The sequence below is a fragment of the Cricetulus griseus genome, chromosome 3 (genome assembly GCF_003668045.3).
Source record: "Cricetulus griseus strain 17A/GY chromosome 3, alternate assembly CriGri-PICRH-1.0, whole genome shotgun sequence".
NCBI classification, from domain to species: Eukaryota; Metazoa; Chordata; class Mammalia; order Rodentia; family Cricetidae; genus Cricetulus; species Cricetulus griseus.
Genome location: NC_048596.1, coordinates 102,877,420 through 102,898,134, shown reverse-complemented (window position 1 = coordinate 102,898,134; position 20,715 = coordinate 102,877,420). Strand labels below are relative to the sequence as shown.

General features: G+C 46.1%; 1 protein-coding gene across 5 annotated transcripts in view; it reads left to right on the top strand.

The window, feature by feature from the left end:
* The window catches only part of Tenm4 (teneurin transmembrane protein 4), a 719,910-nt gene that overhangs the window by 332,432 nt on the left and 366,763 nt on the right, over window positions 1-20,715 (top strand). For all 5 annotated transcript variants that reach the window (XM_027407666.2, XM_027407667.2, XM_035442393.1 and 2 more), the window contains 2 exons: window positions 9,608-9,895; window positions 13,151-13,420. In XM_027407666.2, coding sequence (XP_027263467.1) covers window positions 9,608-9,895; window positions 13,151-13,420 — 558 coding nt within the window. The remainder of the gene's footprint in view (window positions 1-9,607; window positions 9,896-13,150; window positions 13,421-20,715) is intronic.

Below are 20,715 nucleotides of genomic sequence, written 5' to 3'. Positions count from 1 at the left end.
TGCAGAGTCCATCACAGAATCTGGTGCCAGGATAAAGGCTGTGCCTTTGCTATCCCAGCTGAAAACAAAGGATTCTAAGGGCAAACTTTGAAGGACTAAGGAAAAAAAAGAGATTTATGCCTTTATACATGCCTCGTTACTCCCTGGGACTTTCATTCTGCAGAACACATGTTAGCTCCAAAATGTTTAGGGGCCTTTCTGACACACAGAGAACTCAAAATACCACCCCCTGCTTATGTTAAGCAAAACTGATAAAACTTTAGCCCGGCAGGAATTCAGCCAATTTCCTGGCTGGGTTTGGGTAAGCAGGTGATAACAGCCCTTTTCCCTGTGGGCTGTGGGGGGAAGATGTATTGGCAGCCCAGGCCTGGCTGTCTATGAATGTCTCCCTCACAGATGTTCCATGCGCCGCCTCTATGTAAATACAACTGGAGGCCATGTGAAAGGTCCAGATGTGGGTTTCTCCCCAGACGTAGAAAGCTTTGTTTCTGAGACCTCTCCTTCTGCACAAACCCCACACCCAGGCCATTCTCCTGGACAGTTTCAACCCTACCCTGCTGCCCCAGGCATCAGGGTCTCGGAACCCAGTTGAAGGTATCTCCCCCTGCCCCCGCCAGACTTCCATGGGTCTTTCGCCAGCATTCTCTTTACTGTCCACTGATACTATAGAAATGTATTTCTTCCAGCAGGCTGCTCACTCCACACTACAAGCTTCATCTCCCACTTCTTCCTTCCCCATAGTCTGAACTCCAGGAATAACCTGGCTTCTTTCTGCTCAAGGTCATTCATCCATGCTGTGACCTACAATTATGTATTCTAATGCCAGTTGGCAACCCATTATAGTTCTACATAAGTAGAATGGACTTGAAAATACCAAATTCCATCCTGGCTGTAAGATTTAGCATGGTTTCATGAAGCTTTGGGTTTGGTTAGATGTGTAATACAGGGGCTAAGCAGGTGGCTCAGTGGGTAAAATGCTTGCTGTGCAAGCCTGAATACCTGAGTTCAGATCCCAAGCACATATAACCCTGGTGCTGCATGGGCAGATCCACCCAGGGGCCTTGCTTTCTAGTCAGCCTAGCAGAACCAGTGAGCTCCTGGTTCAGTGAGAGACCCTGTCTCAAAATGTGAGGTGGGGAGGAACAGAAGAGGACAAACCATATACACCTCTGTCCTTCACACATGCACACAAGGGCACACACAAACACATGAGACATTTATAATGAATGGATGTGAGCCTTGGACTGTAGCATCAGTATATTTTCAATTTATCAGAGCAGTTAGGAAGCCACAAATCTATATTGACTGCTTTTTTCTTCTTATCTCAAAATCCTTGTTCCTTCTCACCTTTTACCTAGCCCTTTCTGTCCTTGGTTTAGACACCACCACAGTCTCTAGTGAAGGACCTTGATTGTCTTTCTACCACCCAATGGCCCTGTGACATTCTTCCTTGTCTCTCCTCCTATCTGAATTGCCTGCTGGAGTCACAGTCACATGCTAAGCAAGCACTCTGCACAGGACTCGACTTCTGATACCACAAATAAAGCTTGGACAGTAAGACAAGACTTCGGCACTCAGAGAGGAGGGAAGATACCATAAGGGAGGCAGAGGGGGGTTCCTGTGATGCCAGTCTGTGCCTCTGCAATACTGAAATAAGAAAGGGGATTTAGCAATTATTTATCTAGTGACTCAGCCTGTGGCACTAGGTGTTCAATGCTTTTCTTGGCTTTGAAACATTTATTCTGTTTCAAATATAGACCCAGACGTGAGAGAACCATGTGATTTAGAGTAATTCACTTTACCCCCTTGAGCGTTTGTTATCTCATTGCTAAAAGAAGAATAAGAGAAAATATAAAATAAGAGAATAACACCTAGCTTGCACTGTTGTTATGGGAACTAGGGGTGATATGCACACAGTAACCAGGACAGGAGGAAACATAAAGCGAACAGGATTTTGTTTGTTTGTTTACTTGTTTTATCTGTTTCAGGCAGGGTCTCATGTAGCCCAGACTGTGCTTAAATTTTCTGTGTAGCCAAGGCTGGCTGACTTTGAGCTCCTGATCTTCTTTCTTCCACCTCCCAGATGCTGGAATTGCAGGTGTGTGCAAGTGTGCTCAACACAAACTGATTGCACACATACCTTCTCTTAGCTTCATGTTTCCAATACTGGTAATTTAACCTACAGCTTTGCACATGCTAAGCAAAAACTCTGCCACTGAACTCTGACTGCAGCTCCCTTATTTATGTCTTTGTTGGTTCTTTTCCTATCCGAAATGCTATTCTGATCGCCATCTCCGCCCTTGGCCTCCCCATTTCCACACACCTGCTCAAACCTTCCAAGACTAGCTCAATATAAAGCTACACCAAACCAAAGTAAAAATACAAAAATGTGGTTAAGAGTTCTTGCTTCAAAGGAACTAATGACCTTAGTTAAAATCCCTAGCACACATACAAAAAGTAAGGGATAGCAGTACAACAACCTGTAACTTACCCAGGATCTCTGGAGCTTGATAGTAGCCAGCCTACCTCCAGGCTCAGTGAGAGACCCTGTCTCAAAGGAATAAAGTGGAGAACAATCAAGCAGCGTGGCCAGTGTCCTCCTTTGGCTTCCACAAGCAGACTCAGCATACACATACGTGTATATATACCACAAACACATACATAAATGAATACCAAATGTTGACTTTAAAATCAGAGAGTCCTGGGTTCAAGTCTTAGCCTTGTCCTTTACCCACTGTGTAAAATGAATCAGCTATCCCTGTCATGAGAAACATGAGACAGTGTGGGAAGGCTATGCTCTGTGCTCAATACACTTACATTTCTTTTGCCTTCCTGTCCCAGCCCCTTCCTCTGGCCATTGACAGACCAAACTGATACCCATGTCAGAGTCTAACAAGAAACTTAGGAATCCACAGTCCTAATTTATCAAAGCACTTTCCACTGATAAGCCTTCTGCTGACACTTTACCCAGGCAGAAAGCTATCATTGCAAGGCACATGTCCTAATCATCTCTGGATAGACACTAGCACAGTGACCGAATGGTCTGCTGCTTTCTCAGAAAGGACCTGTTCACAATACACCTTTAGGCTGCAGCTAGAGAAGAATCTCAAAGAGTTGTGCTTAGGAAGGGCTGGCAGCTGAATCTGTGCCAAGGCCTTGCTTGGCTCCTAGATGTGGCCAACATCAGCGTTCTCACACAAGGATTGCCAACTTCAGCTGGAGACACAGTGGCAGCTGCCTTATCTAGCCAGAGGCCTACAGCCTGCCCTACTATCTATTTCTTGGCTACGCATTCATTTTTCAGCAGAGTACACTTAAACATGCCCCATCTGCTTAAGTTAGTTCATGCTTTGCATTATTAAGAATATTTTGTTTAGAAATAAAAAAATGATGGTGATGATGAGGACATAATAACTATGACATTAATCAAAACTTCCTAATCCCTTATACTGGCATAGAACATTGCAGTTGGCAAAGCATCCAACAAATTACTGTCTTGAGAGACCTTCCCAGAGTCACACAACTAGGAGGTAGCCAGAGCTCATTCTGCCCCTGAGAGAAGATATGGGAAGTTCTTGATGACCTTCCTATCATTTCAAACTGGTTTTTTAACTTCTCTAAGCCTCTCCTTCTTCCATCAAATGGAACCAAGTCACAGAGATGGAGACTGTGAGAACACTAGCCCATGCTAGCCAATTGCAAATTGTTCTAGAGCTCTGTGCTCTGCATGTGACATTGCTGTTGCCTCTTGAAATCACAGAAGCCATGATTACCTCTCACAGGGAGACTCTCACAAGACTGGAGCCTTTTATGCTAAGGAGAGCAAGGACTCCGAAGATGACACACAAACACAGCAGACCCTACTCCTCTAGGAGGATATACAAGCAGGCCAATAGTTGCTACGAAAGAATTTCTTCCATAGTGTACCCCTATGAAAGCTGTTCTTGTTCCTGACAGTAACCCATTTAAACTCATTGGTCAAGATAGATTTGAATGAAATCATTTCTTGGGCTTATCATTGGTGCCCTATCTGGTGTAAATAGACATTTGTTCGTGTCTCCTTGGGAGAATTTAATGGAGCACAATCATGAGAACATGACAGCCATTGACATGTTAAGGGAATGGTGATGGTGATGATGATGGCTCACAGTTAACCACCTAGTAAGAGGTGAAGCTCTATCACGTGCCAAGATGCTTACAGGAAACACATTCATCTTACATGACATTGATGAAGAGACAGAAGTGTGGAAGGCTCAGGGAACCAGCCAAGGGGAGATGCTCAGGGTCTCAAAGAGCAGGGAGGGGTCCATCCTGGAACTGCATAGAGGAAGACCCTGTGACTGAGGTGGAGAGGCCATCTGGAGGGAAATGGTGTAGACAGATACCTGCAGAGAAAAAAAAGAAGCAAAGGAAACACCCATAGACGTCTCAACAGGCACACTCCAGGTCCTCCTCTCCTTCTGTCCCTCCTGCAGGAGAACACAACAATGAATGCTCAGCATCAGACAGGGCATAGGGGATTGGAATAATGGTGGGCAGCTCTATAGATTGCCTTAGCTTGCCTTCTGTTGCTTTGATAAGCACTAGGATCAAAAGAAACTTGGGGAGAAAGGGTTTCTTTCATTTTAAGCTTGTAACCCATCATGAAGGACAGTCAAGGCAGGAACTCAAGGCAAGAAACTGGAGACAGAAACTGAAACAGGGGACCTGGAGGGGTGCTTACTGGTTTGCTCCCCATGGTTTGCTCAGTTTGCTTTCTTAGAAAACTTGGGATCACCTGCCCAGGGGTGGCACTCCCAGTGTGCAGGGTCCTCCCCCATCAATCAAGAAAACATTACCTACGGACTAATCTTATGGATTCATTTTCTCAGTTGAGGTCCCCTCTTCCTAATTGACCTTAGTTTGTATCAAATGGACAAAAAAAAAAAAAAGCCAAAAACAAACAAAAAACTATTCAGCACAGGAACTGAAATAGAGGGAAATAGAGATGCATGTCAGAGGAAAGAAACTGGGGAAGTGAGTTGTTATGAGACAGTAAGAGAATGCAGAAAATGTGTTTTAAAGGGGCAGGGCTACAAAGGCCTGGGATAACTATTACTCATGAGGTTTATGGGCAGTGGAGAACCCAGAGGTTGGTGTGTTCCTTAGTCATGGGTGGTTGCTACAGAGGACCACCAGCTGATTTCTAATGTTTCTCAGTTCTGAAATTCAGGAAATGCCATGTGAGGAAGCGTCAGGTGAGGATCGTCTTGCTTTGGGACTATGTAATGGGAGGTATCATGTAGCAGAACAGAACTTGGGAGGGGAATTTGCTTAGGCCTCCCTCTTCCATCTCCTTATGAAGACACTAATCTTATCTGGAGGCCTCCAACCTCATGACCTCACCCAAACCTAATTCTTTCCCAAATACCATCAACACCACAATGGTGTGAAGGCGGGGTCAGGAGGGGTGCAAAGATATGTGCAGCACATTCAAGGCATAGCAATGGGTACAAAAAATACCAGGTGTGTTGAAGCAATGTGTTTCCTCCTGCTGTTTCTCCACCCATGCATGCATCACAGAGCCATGAGCAGGAACAACCCCACCCTGAGCAATCTCCCCATCCTTTTGTCAAGAGCCCAAGGTCTCTGTCTACTTCCAGGCTCTCTTTCCCATCTTCTTCACCCAACCTCTTCTTGTTCCGCTAAATGCCAATTGAAATGCGAACTCTGTCTGACCCCTTATCTGTTCATAAATGTAAATATTTACTGAATTGCTCTTTTAAGAGGGAAAGACAGGCTCTCCCTGCCTCAGCTCCACTTGGGGACATCTGGGTTGGTAGCTGTATCCTTTGGAACTTGCAAACTTGCATGCAGCTAATGTCTTCCTCTTGAAGCTGCTGTGTTTCTCCGGAAGAGACACTAGTGGGTAGTATTATCAGCCACTAGTTTAGCAGCCTTAATGACAGGTTTCTGTGAGGTGTCCCTTTTTCATTGGCAATTGGCAGCTAGTTGAAGCCTTCTCAATTGTGCCTTTTAAAACAGGGTTTCTGAAGTTAAATAGTTAATGCATGTTGAGCATTAATTGTATTGACACATCTAATCCCCAGAACAGCCAAAAGAGGCTTTGCTGTTAAGGAAACTGAAGCATAGATAGGTTAAGTATCTTGCCTAAAGCCATCCAGTTGGTCAATGCTGGGACACAGACTTTCAACACAGACTGACCACTACATTTAAAAGAACATGTGTAAGCAGTGTCTCTAATTTAGTTTTATATTCAACTAGTTTAGTTGTTATGTGTTTGACTAAAGCAAACCACCAAAAGCTTGCTAGGGTCACAGGAGTGAAGTGCCACACAGTTCTCTATTCACTTATGTATGCAGTGAACACCTGCAAGCCCCTCGAATGCCAGACCTACTTTCAAAAGAAGTAGACTCAAAACTGGTAGCTTGTTATCGGCGTGTACAGCAGGGAAGGAACAACATATCCAACAGGGTGGGAGAATGCACACTGCACAAGGAAGTGAAAGTGGTTCTACGGCTGTAATGAGAGGGTCCAAATCTAGAAGTTCATTTTGGTTAAGAAGCTAGAACTGGTCCTAGCAGATAGTCAGGAATGCAAAGGAGACAGGAGCAGACCAATGGCATGGCCTGGGCTTTGGAAATTTAACTGGCACAGCCCAGGAAGGCCAAACCATCCAACAAACCACGCAAACATCCATGTGCCAAATTCAATTCTCCAGGTCATAACCTAGGATCTAGCAGAGCTGTGTGACCTGTGTGACCTTCAGCACCCTCCTAGGCTGAAATTTGCCAGTACTTCTATGTCCTCCATAGCAGGCTTAGCAAGACAATTGACGTGTTATCATTTATGATCGCAGGTAAATTAAGCACCCAGTAAATATCGGCTTCCACTACAAATATATTTGCTACTGCTGGTGCTAATTTGGTACGATTATGAGGTGTGTTAGTGATGCTTATTTGTGATGGCTAACCTTTATTGTGTGTATGTTCATATCAGCAGCGTCTCTGGGGCTGGAAAAGCCACAAGGGTTTGCAGCAGTTGCAATAAATCCTCACCCAAATTAAACCAGAGCAGTGCTGTGGGTCAGTAGCCATGATTGAGCCATCATATTATAATCAGCCTTTCTTTAAAAATTAAAGATGGACAGCCTGGAGAGATGGCTCAGCAGTTAAAAGTGCTTGTTCCTCTTTCAAAGGACCCATGTCAGGTGACTCACAACCACCTATAATTCCAACAGTGGGGAAATTAAACACCCTCTCCTGGCCTCAACAAGCACGAGAGCGTACATGGGTGCACGTGCACATGCATGGGCACATGCATGCGTGCACACACACACACACACACACACACACACACACACACACACACGAGATAAAAATAAAAATAAATCTTTTTTAAAATTATTAGATTAACATGGGAGCTAGGAACACGCATTGGCTGCCATGTATTAACTTTTATAGATTTTTCTGCTTCTAATAACATACTCCATAAATATATTCACTTACCAATGTATGTATGGGATGCATTGCAAAATGCTATTTAAGCTAAGGATTACAGTCAAGGAATTTTAAAGACCCTGGGATAGAAGGTGTGAATGATCGCTGATATTCCCTGTGGCCTTACTTCCCAGATCCTCAGAACATGGTCTTGGCAGTGAATATTGGGAGGCTGAGTATCAAGAAAACACAATTCCAGGGCTGGAGAGAAGGCAGAATAGACTTGTAGAATCCCCATGTGGGCATCCAATGCCATCTCCTGGCTCCTGCAGGCACCAGACATGCACATAGTACACATATATACATTCAGGAACATGTTCATACACATAAAATAAAAGATAGCAGAATTCAGAGCCTAGATTTGGGTCTTAGTCATATGAATTGATTCTTGTGTGTTCTAGGTCAAACTGCTACCCAGTTATCAAGGACATTTTGAGAATTAAGACCTCAAGAAATACACTTTGGTCTCTCTAGTTATACCAACTTTGCTACTACTGACATGTGATATGTGCCTAGGTGGGAAACTGAATGGTTCAGGATCCATGAAAATAGCCACACTGTATGCTCCATGGCTTTTATGCAACACCAATTAAATCACAAATGTTTATACTTTGAACAGTGCAGGAAAATATGCCAGAGAAAGTCTATAGTAAGGCATGTGGGATCTATAATATACCCAAAGACATCGAGTGCTATATCCTTGACTCCAGACTATATTCTTGCAAAGTGACTGTGGTGTCCAGCTTAGGGTATAGGGCTGATGTTAAGGGGTCTAGGGGGCTCTTCAAGTAAGTGGACAGAGTCTTGTACTGGAGTAGAGCTAAGAGCTACCCTGGGAGAGCCTTTGAGGTCTTGGGAAGGAAGATCTGAATATCTGAGGCTGGTGTCAATGACCAAGAGCAGACCTGCTAGTCCTCAAACAAAATCTGGTCTATCATATTGGGTTTTGTTTGGCTTACAAAATATTTTGAAATCAAAAATAAAAAACATTACATCTTTAAATTACATATTTTATTTCTAAATCCAAATTCCCAGCTCACCTTAAAATTTCAGAAGGCATCTTCTAACCCTCCCCCACCAACTGCATCATGGGCAGGCACTAAGAGCCACTCTTGCTAGCAGTCTGGCCAGGCACTGAGCCCCCGGGTGTGTTCCATTTATCACAGAGCTCCTGATCTGCTATTTCTCTAGCAAAACAGGGAAAAGGGGGGTGTTTTGTACCCCCATGTTGTTGTGACAAATGGAACAGAACTGAGCAGGTTGTAGGCTTCAAGAAAGACAAGTTGTCTCATTGATCATTTGAAAGATAGATACACTGCTTTCCTCCCAGACTGCACTCCTGGCCCTTTCAAGGGTGGAAAGAAGTTGTGTCTATGCCACAGACTAAAGAAAGACTCTAGAAGAAGAAATGCCACTCAGCTAAAAACTCTCAGGCCGACAGTCTAGAACAATAAAGCCAATGCCATTCTGACCTAAGTGAAATAGAATCTCAGTGTAGTGTTAATGTGTAGCCAGAGTGGCAAGTCATTGAGAAAGCATAACAACAAATACTGGTGAGGATATGGACAGGAGGAAACCCTAATACACTCCTGGTGGGGAAGTAAAGTCAGCCACTATTAAAATCAATATGGAGATTGTTACTGGAGACAGTAGTAATGTCTGCAGACCTACTGTGATCTAGTGAGGTACCTGAAGAAATACTTCCCAGCCTGGCTATAGTCAACCATTTCTCAGATTCCTAAAGATCCCCTATATTCAGGGTTAGCCCCCTCCCTCAGCTGAGAAATAGTAGGGATGCAGCTCCTGCCTCCAACCATCACTAGTACCAGCACCTTCTGGTCTTTATTGGTACCGCTATAGGAGAGCATGGAGCAACTTCAGTTAGATATGCCCAGTAACAGAAAGGGAAAGGATTGTTCATGAGAGGCGCTGAGTGCCAGTACCATATGCTGCTGACTGCAAGTTAGTGATGGCGCCTGCCACACTTCAGAAGCCTGGTTCTTGGCTCACTTTGCTCCAGGAGTATGTTGGGTCCAGGATAGACCCTGGCATTACACCTCCCAACCCAAATCTGACACTCAGCATTTCCTTGGTTTTCCCCACTGCAGACCGGTCGGCCCTGAGTGCGGCAAGGGCCCAATTCGTGGATGTGGAAGAGCGTGGGGCAGAAGCCATGGAGGTGAAGGAGAGGAAGCCCTACCGCTCGCTGACCCGGCGCCGCGATGCTGAGCGCCGCTATACAAGCTCATCGGCAGACAGCGAGGAGGGCAAGGCCCCACAGAAGTCCTACAGCTCCAGCGAGACCCTGAAGGCCTATGACCAAGATGCCCGCCTAGCCTATGGCAGCCGCGTCAAGGACATGGTACCACAGGAGGCCGAGGAGTTCTGCCGCACAGGTGAGTGCACACTGAAGTGTGGGCCGAGACCAAACGTATACAGGTGTGTGCCTGAGTGATAATATGGGTGAACTGGACAGGAAGGAGGTGACTCTAGTAAATCCAAGTTCCTGCTGCTTTGGCCCCTGGATTTGGTGAGGGCCTGCCCTGTAGTTCATTGCTAGGACAGACACGTCCTCGTCCAGCTGTCCAGCTCAGAGAGATGGTTGGAGGCTAGGCTCCAGCACCATCCTGAAGTCAAGCTCTTCTGCTAACCCTTGTCCTTCCATCAGATGGCCATGAGCAGTCTCCCTATCACGGTGACTGGTAAGGGAGGCTTCAGTGGGATGACATGTTTAACTCGTAAGCAGTAAGTGCTGAATAAAGGCTAGTGCTTAGTTGGGGGGTTTATTCATTCAACAGGCATATATGAGCACCTTTCTTGTGTCAGGCTGCATGTCCTTGAGAGAAAAGCTGCTCCCCGAGATGGTTAGACTAGAATACTTAGTGATTTGGAAGACATCCTGGTGTGCACTCTTCCTTCCCCAGCTCCTCCCATACAGTCCTCACCAAAGTCTAGCCACCCTTTCCCAGAATACCTTTCAGCCAACCCCTTTCTCCTTTCCCTCTGCCACTGTCCAGTCCTGGACCTTGTTATAAGTCCTGGAAGATTGACCTTAATGACCATGCACCCCCAGAGTGGCGCATTCAGGCCGTTCTCCTCCATAAACCACAATGAAGCTTGAGGGTGACTCCGTGTACTACTGACTCCAGCCTCCTCAACCCAATGCTAGGAGGCCTTCCTCAATTTCCTCCCCATCTTCTTAGAATTTTTTTGTCTCTTGCTTCTCTACCACATCTCTACACCCCACCATCCATGGCCCAGCCCATGTGAATGGTTGCTGCATCCTGCACGGATGATCGCTTCCTAATTCGGTGCCTCCAAGGTGCCTGCTGTTCTGCTCCAGGCCTCTGTGAGTCCTGGTAGGTGACCATATTCCCTCAAAATGGCAGCAGTCCTCGGGGATTCTGCCTGTGCTTCTCCCCTCCACAGACAGCATCAGCCATGTAGCAGGCTATGTAACTTAGATACATTTTAGCAATGCTGTTTAATTCTCACAACAACCCCAGATTGAATCATGTATCCAAGATCAAACAAGTAAGAGGAGCATGTGCAGGCTTGGACACACACACACACACACACACACACACACACACACACACACACACACACACCTATAGCCTCATTTCTGCTCGGTCCCACAGGCCTGGACCCACATGAAAGCTGCTCCACTAGAAAGGCTGCCTCTCAGGCTTGAAAAATGACGGTTCCACAGCTCTTCCCTGGCTCATGATTAAGAGCTCAAGCTCTGGCATCAGACAGATCTGGATTTGAGTTCTGGCTCTGTGGCTGTTACAGCCCTCGGCATCCTCACCTGTTCTGAGGGATAATGGCACCTAATGGTAGGGTGCTCATGGGGATTAGTGAGGACTGTAAACAATATCCTTGCCACCAGAGCCTGGCATGTAACTGATGCTTTATAAATGCCACCCACTACTCACTGTCACCTCTGAGCCTCAGTGAAGGGAAGAGACAAACACCGCTGAGCTTTCCTCTAACACTGCCCAGCCTCTGCTCGATAAAACTCAGTGAGCTAGCGGCTCAGATGCAAGCCTAGCACAGCAGGCCCAGGAAAGGAGCCCCTCTGGTTCTTGTGAAGAACAACTAAGTATCCTCAAGCTTGTGCAGAGCCATTTGCTAACTGTCATCCAGGATCTTAAAAGATCCTTTGAAGGACCAAGACACAGGTTATCCCCCAACTGAAGGAAACTCTCAGGTGACCACTAGCCCAAGATTGTAGTTACATGCTGAGAGAGGTTAGGATGGTAATCCATGTTCTGGACTCCTCAAGAAAGAGGTCAAAGGTCACAAAACAGAGCAAGTGGTGAAACATATTTCCCACCTCATGCAGGGCCCAGTTGGCTAGCCGGGATCCCTGAACTTTAGGAGTTGGCCCTTACCTTGCATTCCTTCTGTCTCAGGATACCTTAGCTCACTGGTATTGATGCCAAATCTGTCTGCTTAAAAGGGAATGGAGGGCAAGCCATATGGAAATCAATGTGGCTCAGGCTGTTTATGGCAAATAAATTTGAGTTTCACTTAGCATAGCAGTCATTCTTTATAACTTGAGTGGCCTCTCTTGAGAGGTTTAGCTCAGTAAAGCACAGATATAGGCTTGGTGGAAAGCAGGGCAGGACAAGAGTATCCACAGCAGCCAGAACCTGAAGTGTGCAGAAACCTGCAAAAGTGATAGGTGGACTAGGGCTCCAATGTACACTTTGCTTTTTCTTAGAAGGAGAAAAAAATAGAAGAGAAGAGTGGAGTATGGTACATGGGGGTGAGATTCAAAGTATGCAACATCTGGTCTGGCCCACACCCCAGCCAATCAGAACATTTGCCTGGGCACTGAGCAGAGCCCAGGGGTCCCTGAGGTATGGGGCCTGCTGACAGGAAACTATTTGTCTGATAGCTGATCTAGGGAAGATAATGGAAAGGGGTGGAAGAAAAGTGGCTGAAATAGCCATGGCAGAGTATGGGAGGAAGAGGGGGCTTCAGATACTGAGCACATTACTTACCCACTAGGGTGGAAGGGTTTCACAACTTTAACTTCAAGTCATGGCTGTGTCAGCCTCTAAACTCCTTCCCATTCCAGGCTCTTCTGGCCTGGTCAGAAAAGAAGTCCTGGTTCCAGAGACATACGTAGGGCTCATCCAAGAAGTTTCTGGCCTGTTCTGGACTTGTTGGCAAGCCCTACTTGAGAGAGGAGACAAAAGCCTTCCATGCAATTTAACAGACATATTAAACTGAGTGCCTTTGTTACATGGGATTTGGCCAGAGACACAGAGATTTAGAAATAAACAAGTCATAGTATCAACCTGTGTAGAAGCCACCATCAGCTGAAGTGGCAGACAACTCTACCATGTAATAGCACTGGGGCCAGGCATCTCCCAGAGGGAACTGGGACAAAGAGACAGTGAACTATGCACAAGTATGGGTGGGCGATGGGGCGCTTGCACGGAGGGAGGGAGTTTGAATCAACTTTGATGCACAGCACTTGATTGGGGACGGATGTGCTGAAAGAGCCCTACAGGCAGACGAGGTGGCTGGAGCCATTACAGTGAGTTTAAAGTGCAGCAGGGAATGCAACAGTAAGGGGCTTCTGGTTTGGAAAACTCACCCAGCACCCTCACCATAATTATCTTGTCTCCTTCCAGGCACCAATTTCACCCTGCGTGAGCTGGGGCTCGGGGAGATGACTCCCCCTCATGGGACCCTCTACAGGACAGACATTGGTCTCCCACACTGTGGCTATTCCATGGGGGCCAGCTCTGATGCAGACCTGGAAGCAGACACTGTGCTGTCTCCTGAACACCCAGTACGCCTGTGGGGCCGGAGCACACGGTCAGGGCGCAGTTCCTGCCTGTCCAGCCGGGCCAACTCCAACCTTACGCTCACAGATACAGAGCATGAGAACACAGAGACTGGTGAGTGCCTTACCTGGCCTGTTGGTTACTGGGATTGCCAGACCATGGTTTTAATCATACTATTGATTTCTTGCTCTATCCCTGGAGCTCCAGGGGAAGCTGATGAAAAATTGCTTTGCCCTCAGTGGGCAAAAGTCAGAGCCTTTTGTAATGTCACATGAAATACCCACCCATCAGCCATGTGTCAGAGAGGGGTCACTGCACTTTCCATCCAGACTAGGGCAGGGCTGAAGTGCTGGGTTATTGCTTACAAGGTAAGGGAGCAGAGGGCTTCAGGTGTTGGTAACCCATCCCCTATAGAGCTGGTTCCCTCTGTATCCGTCAGTATCCAGCTCTGTTCCTAGACTCTCTAGCATCCAGTTGCTCCCCAGGCCTAGGCCATCTCCAGGGACCCTGTCCCATTCCACAGTCTTTGGTTGCTCAGAAGGTTTACAGACTAAAGAGTATCATCTGAGAGCAACTTGACCTTTGGGGTGTAGGGGAGATATAGAACAAAGACTCCAAAGTTTTAGTTAGGAGGAATAAATTTACATGATTGTATGTGTGGAATGTCCAGTAACCCAAAAGCTCAGAGTAGGAAATCATAGTTTTCTGAAACTGCGTCTATTTTAATAGACATTACTTTTTGAACATTTCTAATCCCAAAATCTGAAATCTAGAAATTCTCCCTATTCCAACACAATGTTCAAAAAGTTTAGATTTCAGAGTTTCTGTTTTTAAGATAAGGGTCTTCAACCTACAATGACATGCATTTCAAAATTATTAAGGTATAGGTTGCCAGTGTCCTCTCCTCCCTCAAAATGTAAGATGGTGGACTCACGATTTGTTTGACTTAATCATTGCACATCTACCAAAGCATCCCACTATAACCTGTAAATATATGCAATCACCATTTGTCAATTAAAAAGAGTTAGGAAAGTAAGAATCAATTTTAAGTTGAAAAGGAGGCTCTGCCCCACATCTTCACGTCATCATGAGGGGCTGGCTGCAGGTTCCCTGTTCCGCAGCTCCACTCACCAAGGCTCAGGGGTGCTAAGGTGTTAGAAAAAGGACAATTAGTTCACACATGTTCTTATGTCAGAGGAATGGGAGCCCAGCTTCAGAACCTTCCTCTCCCTCACACCTTGTTGGTGGTGCTCTGAGGAACTACTTTGGTCCTATGTGTGGCCCAGCTGCTAGGGAATCAGCCACTCTGCAACAGTGTGGTTTGTCCTGCCCGGCCAACCCTGGGGAGGGGTCCACTGTGATCCAGTACTGGGGCCTTGGAGACACTGACAGAGCCTAGAATAGCCCCATCTAGGGAGGTTTTTGTTTCTGAGAAGCTCGACCAGAGATCTGGGCTCTTATTCCTATAACTGACACAGTGCAGTGTGGAATGTTACTAAAAAAAAAGTCAGAATGAGCAGAGCCAGCCAGATGCGAGTGCCCCCTACTGGCTGCCAACTCTAAATGCAAGAACCTGGTTTCCCAGCCCACATATGGGTCAGGATGAGGGCTTAGTCCCTTTAGTCTATTACAAGACAGCTCCAGCTGAGCTGCAGAAGATGAAAGCCCAGATTAGAGATCAGGCAGCTGACCATGATAGTTAGAACCAGGTACAGGATTTTATCCCCTTAAAGAGACCAGCTGCAGCAGGATTCCAGATGTCTATTCTGCCATCTAGGCCAGCGAAGTCCTTCCTAGGAGTGGGGGAGAGGCAGGGCCTGGGCACTAACTTGACAACTAACTCCCAACTCCAGGGAGGGTCCAGTGACCTAAGCCCCTGTGGATCTTTCTTTCCACTGTGGATAGCTTGTGTATGTTCATCTCCCACCAAGGCCCAGGCTGAGCTAATAGTCCCATCTCCCCCTAACTCGTGGAACCACAGCACATGTTTAAATGGCCAAGTCACTCATAGAAAATGAGGTCTGGTTGTGGGAACAGAATGTGTTTAGCCCATCACTGGTCTGGAGTATGCCATTGCTTGAGTTGCATCCTCTCTCTTGCCCTCACTTTCCTCACTTAGAGTTTAATGAACTTAGCATCTCTCATTTTCTGAGCCTTTCATTTAGGAGAGGGAAAGGGTTTTGTGGTAGTGAAGAAACACTAGATTAAACAAGCTTAAACCAGTTTCTCCTAGCCGGGCGTTGGTGGTGCACGCCTTTAATCCCAGCACTCAGGAGGCAGAGGCAGGCGGATCTCTATGAGTTTGAGGCCAGCCTAGTCTCCAGAGCAAGTGCCAGGATAGGTTCCAAAGCTACACAGAGAAACCCTGTCTCGAAAAACTACCAAGAAAAAAAAAAAAAAGGAACCAGTTTCTCCTGTGCAGGACTTCTCTGAGCCTCTAAAACATTAAAATACATGAGATGGATAAAATGCCAGCATTTGTAAACAGTCCATGTCATAGTCTTCCATCACAGAACCCTTTATTCTCAGCTCATCTGGAGGGGGCAGTGTTCCGACAGCTGCCTTTTACACCAGCTGGGCTGAATGACATTTGGGACTTGTAGATGTGGGGTTCTGGCTGTCTAATGTTGGCATGTTGGTGATGAAGGTACACAGGCTGAAAGTAATAGGGATGCAGAGAGTTAACCACAGCTCCTGATTATCAGCGCAGGGGCATGGCTGAGTACTTCAGCCACGGGAGCTCATTTACTGCCTCTTCAACTCTTTGAAGTCAGTTTTATTACAACCATTGCTCAGAAACAAGGAACTGCAGCCACAGAGGCCAAGAAGTCTATCTGGTTCACATGCTAGATAGAATTAGAACTCGGGCCTTTTACCCACCTAAAATCGTTATCGGTTATCCTGCAGAATTCTCTGTGTAGCAAAATGTGTGTTCTTTTGAAGGCTTCTTGCTATGGTGATAAGGGATCGTTTTCTGTATTGTAGTGACAAAGTAAGACACACACCGCCCACGTTATTGTGTATCCCTGAGAGCTGAATTAAGCCTCTGTTTGGGGGGATAATGGCATACATGATGAGACAGCAGACAGCAGGACCAGGAGGTTGGTTGCTGGTTCCCCAGCATGGGCATAGCTCCCTCCCTCTGCTTTCCATCTCCACTCAGACCACAGAGCCCTAAGGCCGCTGTACTCAGAAGAAATGGAAAAGCAAAGGAGTGGGAGGGGAGTCCAACAAACGACCCTGATTTCTGCATCTCTTTCAGGCCTGGACTCCCAGAGCAGACATCCTAGTTTCCATATTCTCAAGCCCTCACTCCATTGAAAAGTTGTTAATGGCTATTTTATACTCTGGTCTGAATCACAATAGCGATCATCAGAATAGCTTGCTATTGTCCATTGATTAGGTCTGAATTACTCTTGCTCAGCGGAGGAAACTGAGGCTTAGACAGATGAAAAGCACAGTGCTGTCTGCCTGGCTGAACTGAGGATGGGCCCTGTTGCACTTTCCATATTCTCCTCTATCTGCTTGCCCTTCCCATCCAACTTCCCACCACCCCATCCTCTGTTACTCCACTATCCACCCCTCTAGACTTGACTCTCTCTGTTTTCTCTGAAGAGAGCTTGGATCTCACCAGAGGAGGAGGGATTGGTGTACTGGGCATGCTAGTTATTCATCCCATCCCAATGAGGCCACTGCTCAGTAATAAAGGAAACCGGCACCTGCCAAGGGCCCCCAGTGTAACCATGTGATAGCCTCTAATCTTCATGACACTGCAATGGCATTCCCACCTGCCAGATGGGAAAACACTCCACAAACAAAAGCCAACTAACACAACAGTCACTCATATCGGCATGTTGGCCAAGCTTTAATTGGACTGCAGGTCTCTCTGGTCCCTTGCTTGTATCCATCTGAGTTATAAGGAATTTGAGGCCTCTCATTTGAGAACACCAGCAATGTGCATCCAAGTTATCAAAGGGACCTCCTGAAAAATGTAAAGGGCAGAGCACAAACCCCAGTGACTCCTAGCCACAGAAATGTGCATTCCACTTCCACCTGGCCTTGCATCCATCATTAGTAATGGTCAACCCTACTGACAGCACTGGGAGCTTCCAATGAGGTCACAGGGCTACTGTGTGCAACTGTCATCAGTAATAACTTTTATAGGGTCCATTAAAGCCAATTTCTGTCCCAGATAGTTAATGTCAGCCACTTTTATGTCGTTGCTTAACATTTGAAATAAATATAAAATTGACTGGGTGATATAAACACAAGCCTTCCTCCTCAAGACCATCAGACAGAGATAGCCTTCAGGGTCCCTCCTTCTGGAGGCAGCAAGGAGGATCCAGCATGACAAACACCTAGTAGGCATTCAATAAATGTTTCTCAGAAGGTAGAGGATGTGATTAGGGCTCCACTCCCAACACTGTGGAAGGATGGCAAAAAAAAAAAAAAATCTCTCTGTAGATTCATGTGAAATTTGTTTGTGATTGCTGATTTCTGGCATGGCAGGCATTATTCCAGAATGTTGAAAACAGAGTAGTAGTGGGAAGGATATGAAGCTAGCCCCCTGTGGCTCTCTATGATAGCAGAGGCATCCAAGATTGGAAAGAACACTGACTTGAGAGCCCCTGAGGAGACCTGGTCTCACAGTCCATTGCACCAAGTCCCAGCTGTGAGACCTTGAACAAGCTGGTTCACCTCTGAGCCACAGAGCCTGCATTTTAAAAGTGACACACTGGTGGTTATTAGAGACAGGGAAGGGAATCCTAACAGGTGATTGTTACTGACTACAGAGTTCCAGTTTGAGGAATGAGATGGTGCTAGAGATAAATAAAAGTGATGGCCATACAATAATGGAAACACAATAATACCCCCCAAGTATGCTCTTTAAAAGGCCTCAATATTACCTTTAGTGATCATAGTTAAAGACTATAAAATCTGGAGGCTGGGGAGATATCTCAGTCAGTAAAATGCTTCCTTCATAAGCATGAGAACCTGACTTCCATCCTCAGAACCAGCATTTGAAAAGAATAACAGGCCAGGTGTAGTGGTAACCTTGTAATCCTGTCATGGAGACAGATGGGTCGCTGGTTCTCACTGGCTAGTCAGTATAGTCTACTTGTCAGGCTTCAAGCCAATGATAGACCTTATCTCAATAGTGCCTGAGAAACCATGTGCCTGGTTGACCTCTGACCTCCACATGCACATGCATACCCATAGACTTCTGTGAACTCACTAATATGTATGCACACGCACACAGACAAATAAAAATATAAAACTTCATGCCATCTTTAAGGTGTTGCTAGCCTGGACATCACTTGGGAAGTTTCTGCTCTGTGAGTCCTGAATTCAAGCTTTTGATCCTGCTATTTGCTTGAAGTTCCAGAGGAAGGAGTTACTCCTCTTGGGTGTGCAGAGGGTAGTCCTCCTCCTCACTCATGCTCTGAACCTGGAGCTGAGGGCCTGGTAAGATCTGACAGTGCACTAGAGAGAGGCGTTCCCAGGGGAGAACACTGCAGGAGCCAGAGCTGGAGGTATGAAGAAGCCTGTGTGGCCTCTGTGCTTTCATCCCAGGCACCAAATTAGAAATTCACTGAGGAGAGAAAGTGAAGGAAAGTCAGTTTACCCCTCCTCCATATGATTACATAATCTGGCATCAAAGGGGAGATTGTGGGTTAAGCTAATGAGGCATCAAGTCCACAGAGCAGTCGGGCATCTCCAGGGCATGTGAAGAAAGAGCTCCTTACCACGTCGAGCTGTTCTCAAGGACACAATGTTTTTAATATCCTTAGATGTTTGCTGTTTTTCCCTGCCCTTGTTCCAGAGCCAGTGGGTAGCCTAACCCAGGACAAGGTTTTGGAGGACACTTGATGTAAACATGCTTGAGTCTGAGACGAAGGAGGGCCTTCTTGATACCACAGTCCACTCTTGACAAGCCCAAACATTTCATGACTATTCACTATGATGAGGTACATTTCAGATGCCATGATATCTCTTGAGCACTTATTGTATTCTAGGGATGGTTTTAAGTACAGAGATTCTGTCAATGGTCAAAACTATTGAAACCACTCACTCTTAATAATATTAGATTTTAATGGGGAGAACTAAGGATGACAAGTTGAAAAACTAAACTGCATAGGGTCCTTCAAGATAATAAGTGCTATGTGAACAGGTCTTAGGGTGAGGAAAAGGAGTTTTTAATATGGAGGCCACAGAAGAGTTCATAGAGACATGGCTTTGGAGCTTTGTTGTTGATAACAGGAGATGTGAGGACATGGGATAAAAGCCAGTGGGGAGGGGGAGGACAGCTGCAGGAACCTTGGTAAAGAATGTAAATGGCTTGTTTGAATAGCAACAAGGGGGCCAGTGGGTATAACAGTAGAGAATGCCAAAGTGATGACCTGGGGTGGAGGGTGTGCAGGCTGTTACTAGGAGAACCACTGAAGATTCTGACTGAGGATGAGTAAGGTCTAACTAGTGTGTCAGTGAGATCATTTTGGAGGATGTGTTGAGAGTATACTCCAGCAGGTAAAGGTTGAAGAATGATGCTATGGCAAAAATCCATGTAAGAAAAGATGGGGATCTCTGACAATGCAGGCAAGCATCAGGGTTACCTCTGTGCTGAGCTTCTCTGTCCTGCTTTCCCAAGATCTTGCTAGCATCAAGTCCTTGTTATTCCTAGTCCTATGACCAGCATGGATTCCTAGGTACTCTAGGGCAAGAGAACATCTATTTGATCTTCTACTTAACACACCTACTTTGGCACAGTTGCTGAATCCTTTAGCTACTGGCCCATCCAAAGCTCCCTCTCTCTCCAAGTCTGTGGCTTTGATCTTGAACCATATCCCCAGATGCTTCTCTCCATCCTGCTGCTGATCATCTTGTTTTCTGATCCTGCTGCCTCCCTCCCACTGCTGGCCTTACATTCTCTTTCCCTTGAGAGACATTTGCTACTAGCTTATTTTTGCTAAAACCCTGCCTTTAGCCACAGTTCCAGCCCTTCCTCTGCTCAGTGGCCTCAGACAGCATGACCAAGGACCCAGCGAGCCTTTTCAGCACTCTCTCTGCTGTGATTCAAAGGCCATTAACAATGCTGTCCTTGGGAGATCCTGGTAAGAGGACTTTAGGAAGTCCTGGCCTGGAACTGGTGCTCCCCACCTCCCTCTATCTGTAAGCTTGGTTAGCAGTGCTAATTAGGCTGTGCTCCATTTCTGCACGGGGAAAGGAGAAGAAGAAGGGAGATTCAGACCTTGCTGAATGAAAATGGATTGCTTTCTTGAAACTCTGTTAAGACCCAGTGGGTGTTCAGAGAGGTGCAGCAAACAAAGATTTTGTTTCTAATTTGAGCAAACATGATTTTCAATTCCTGTGGAAGTAAAGCAATGACCAAATTCTTTCCTAAGATATTC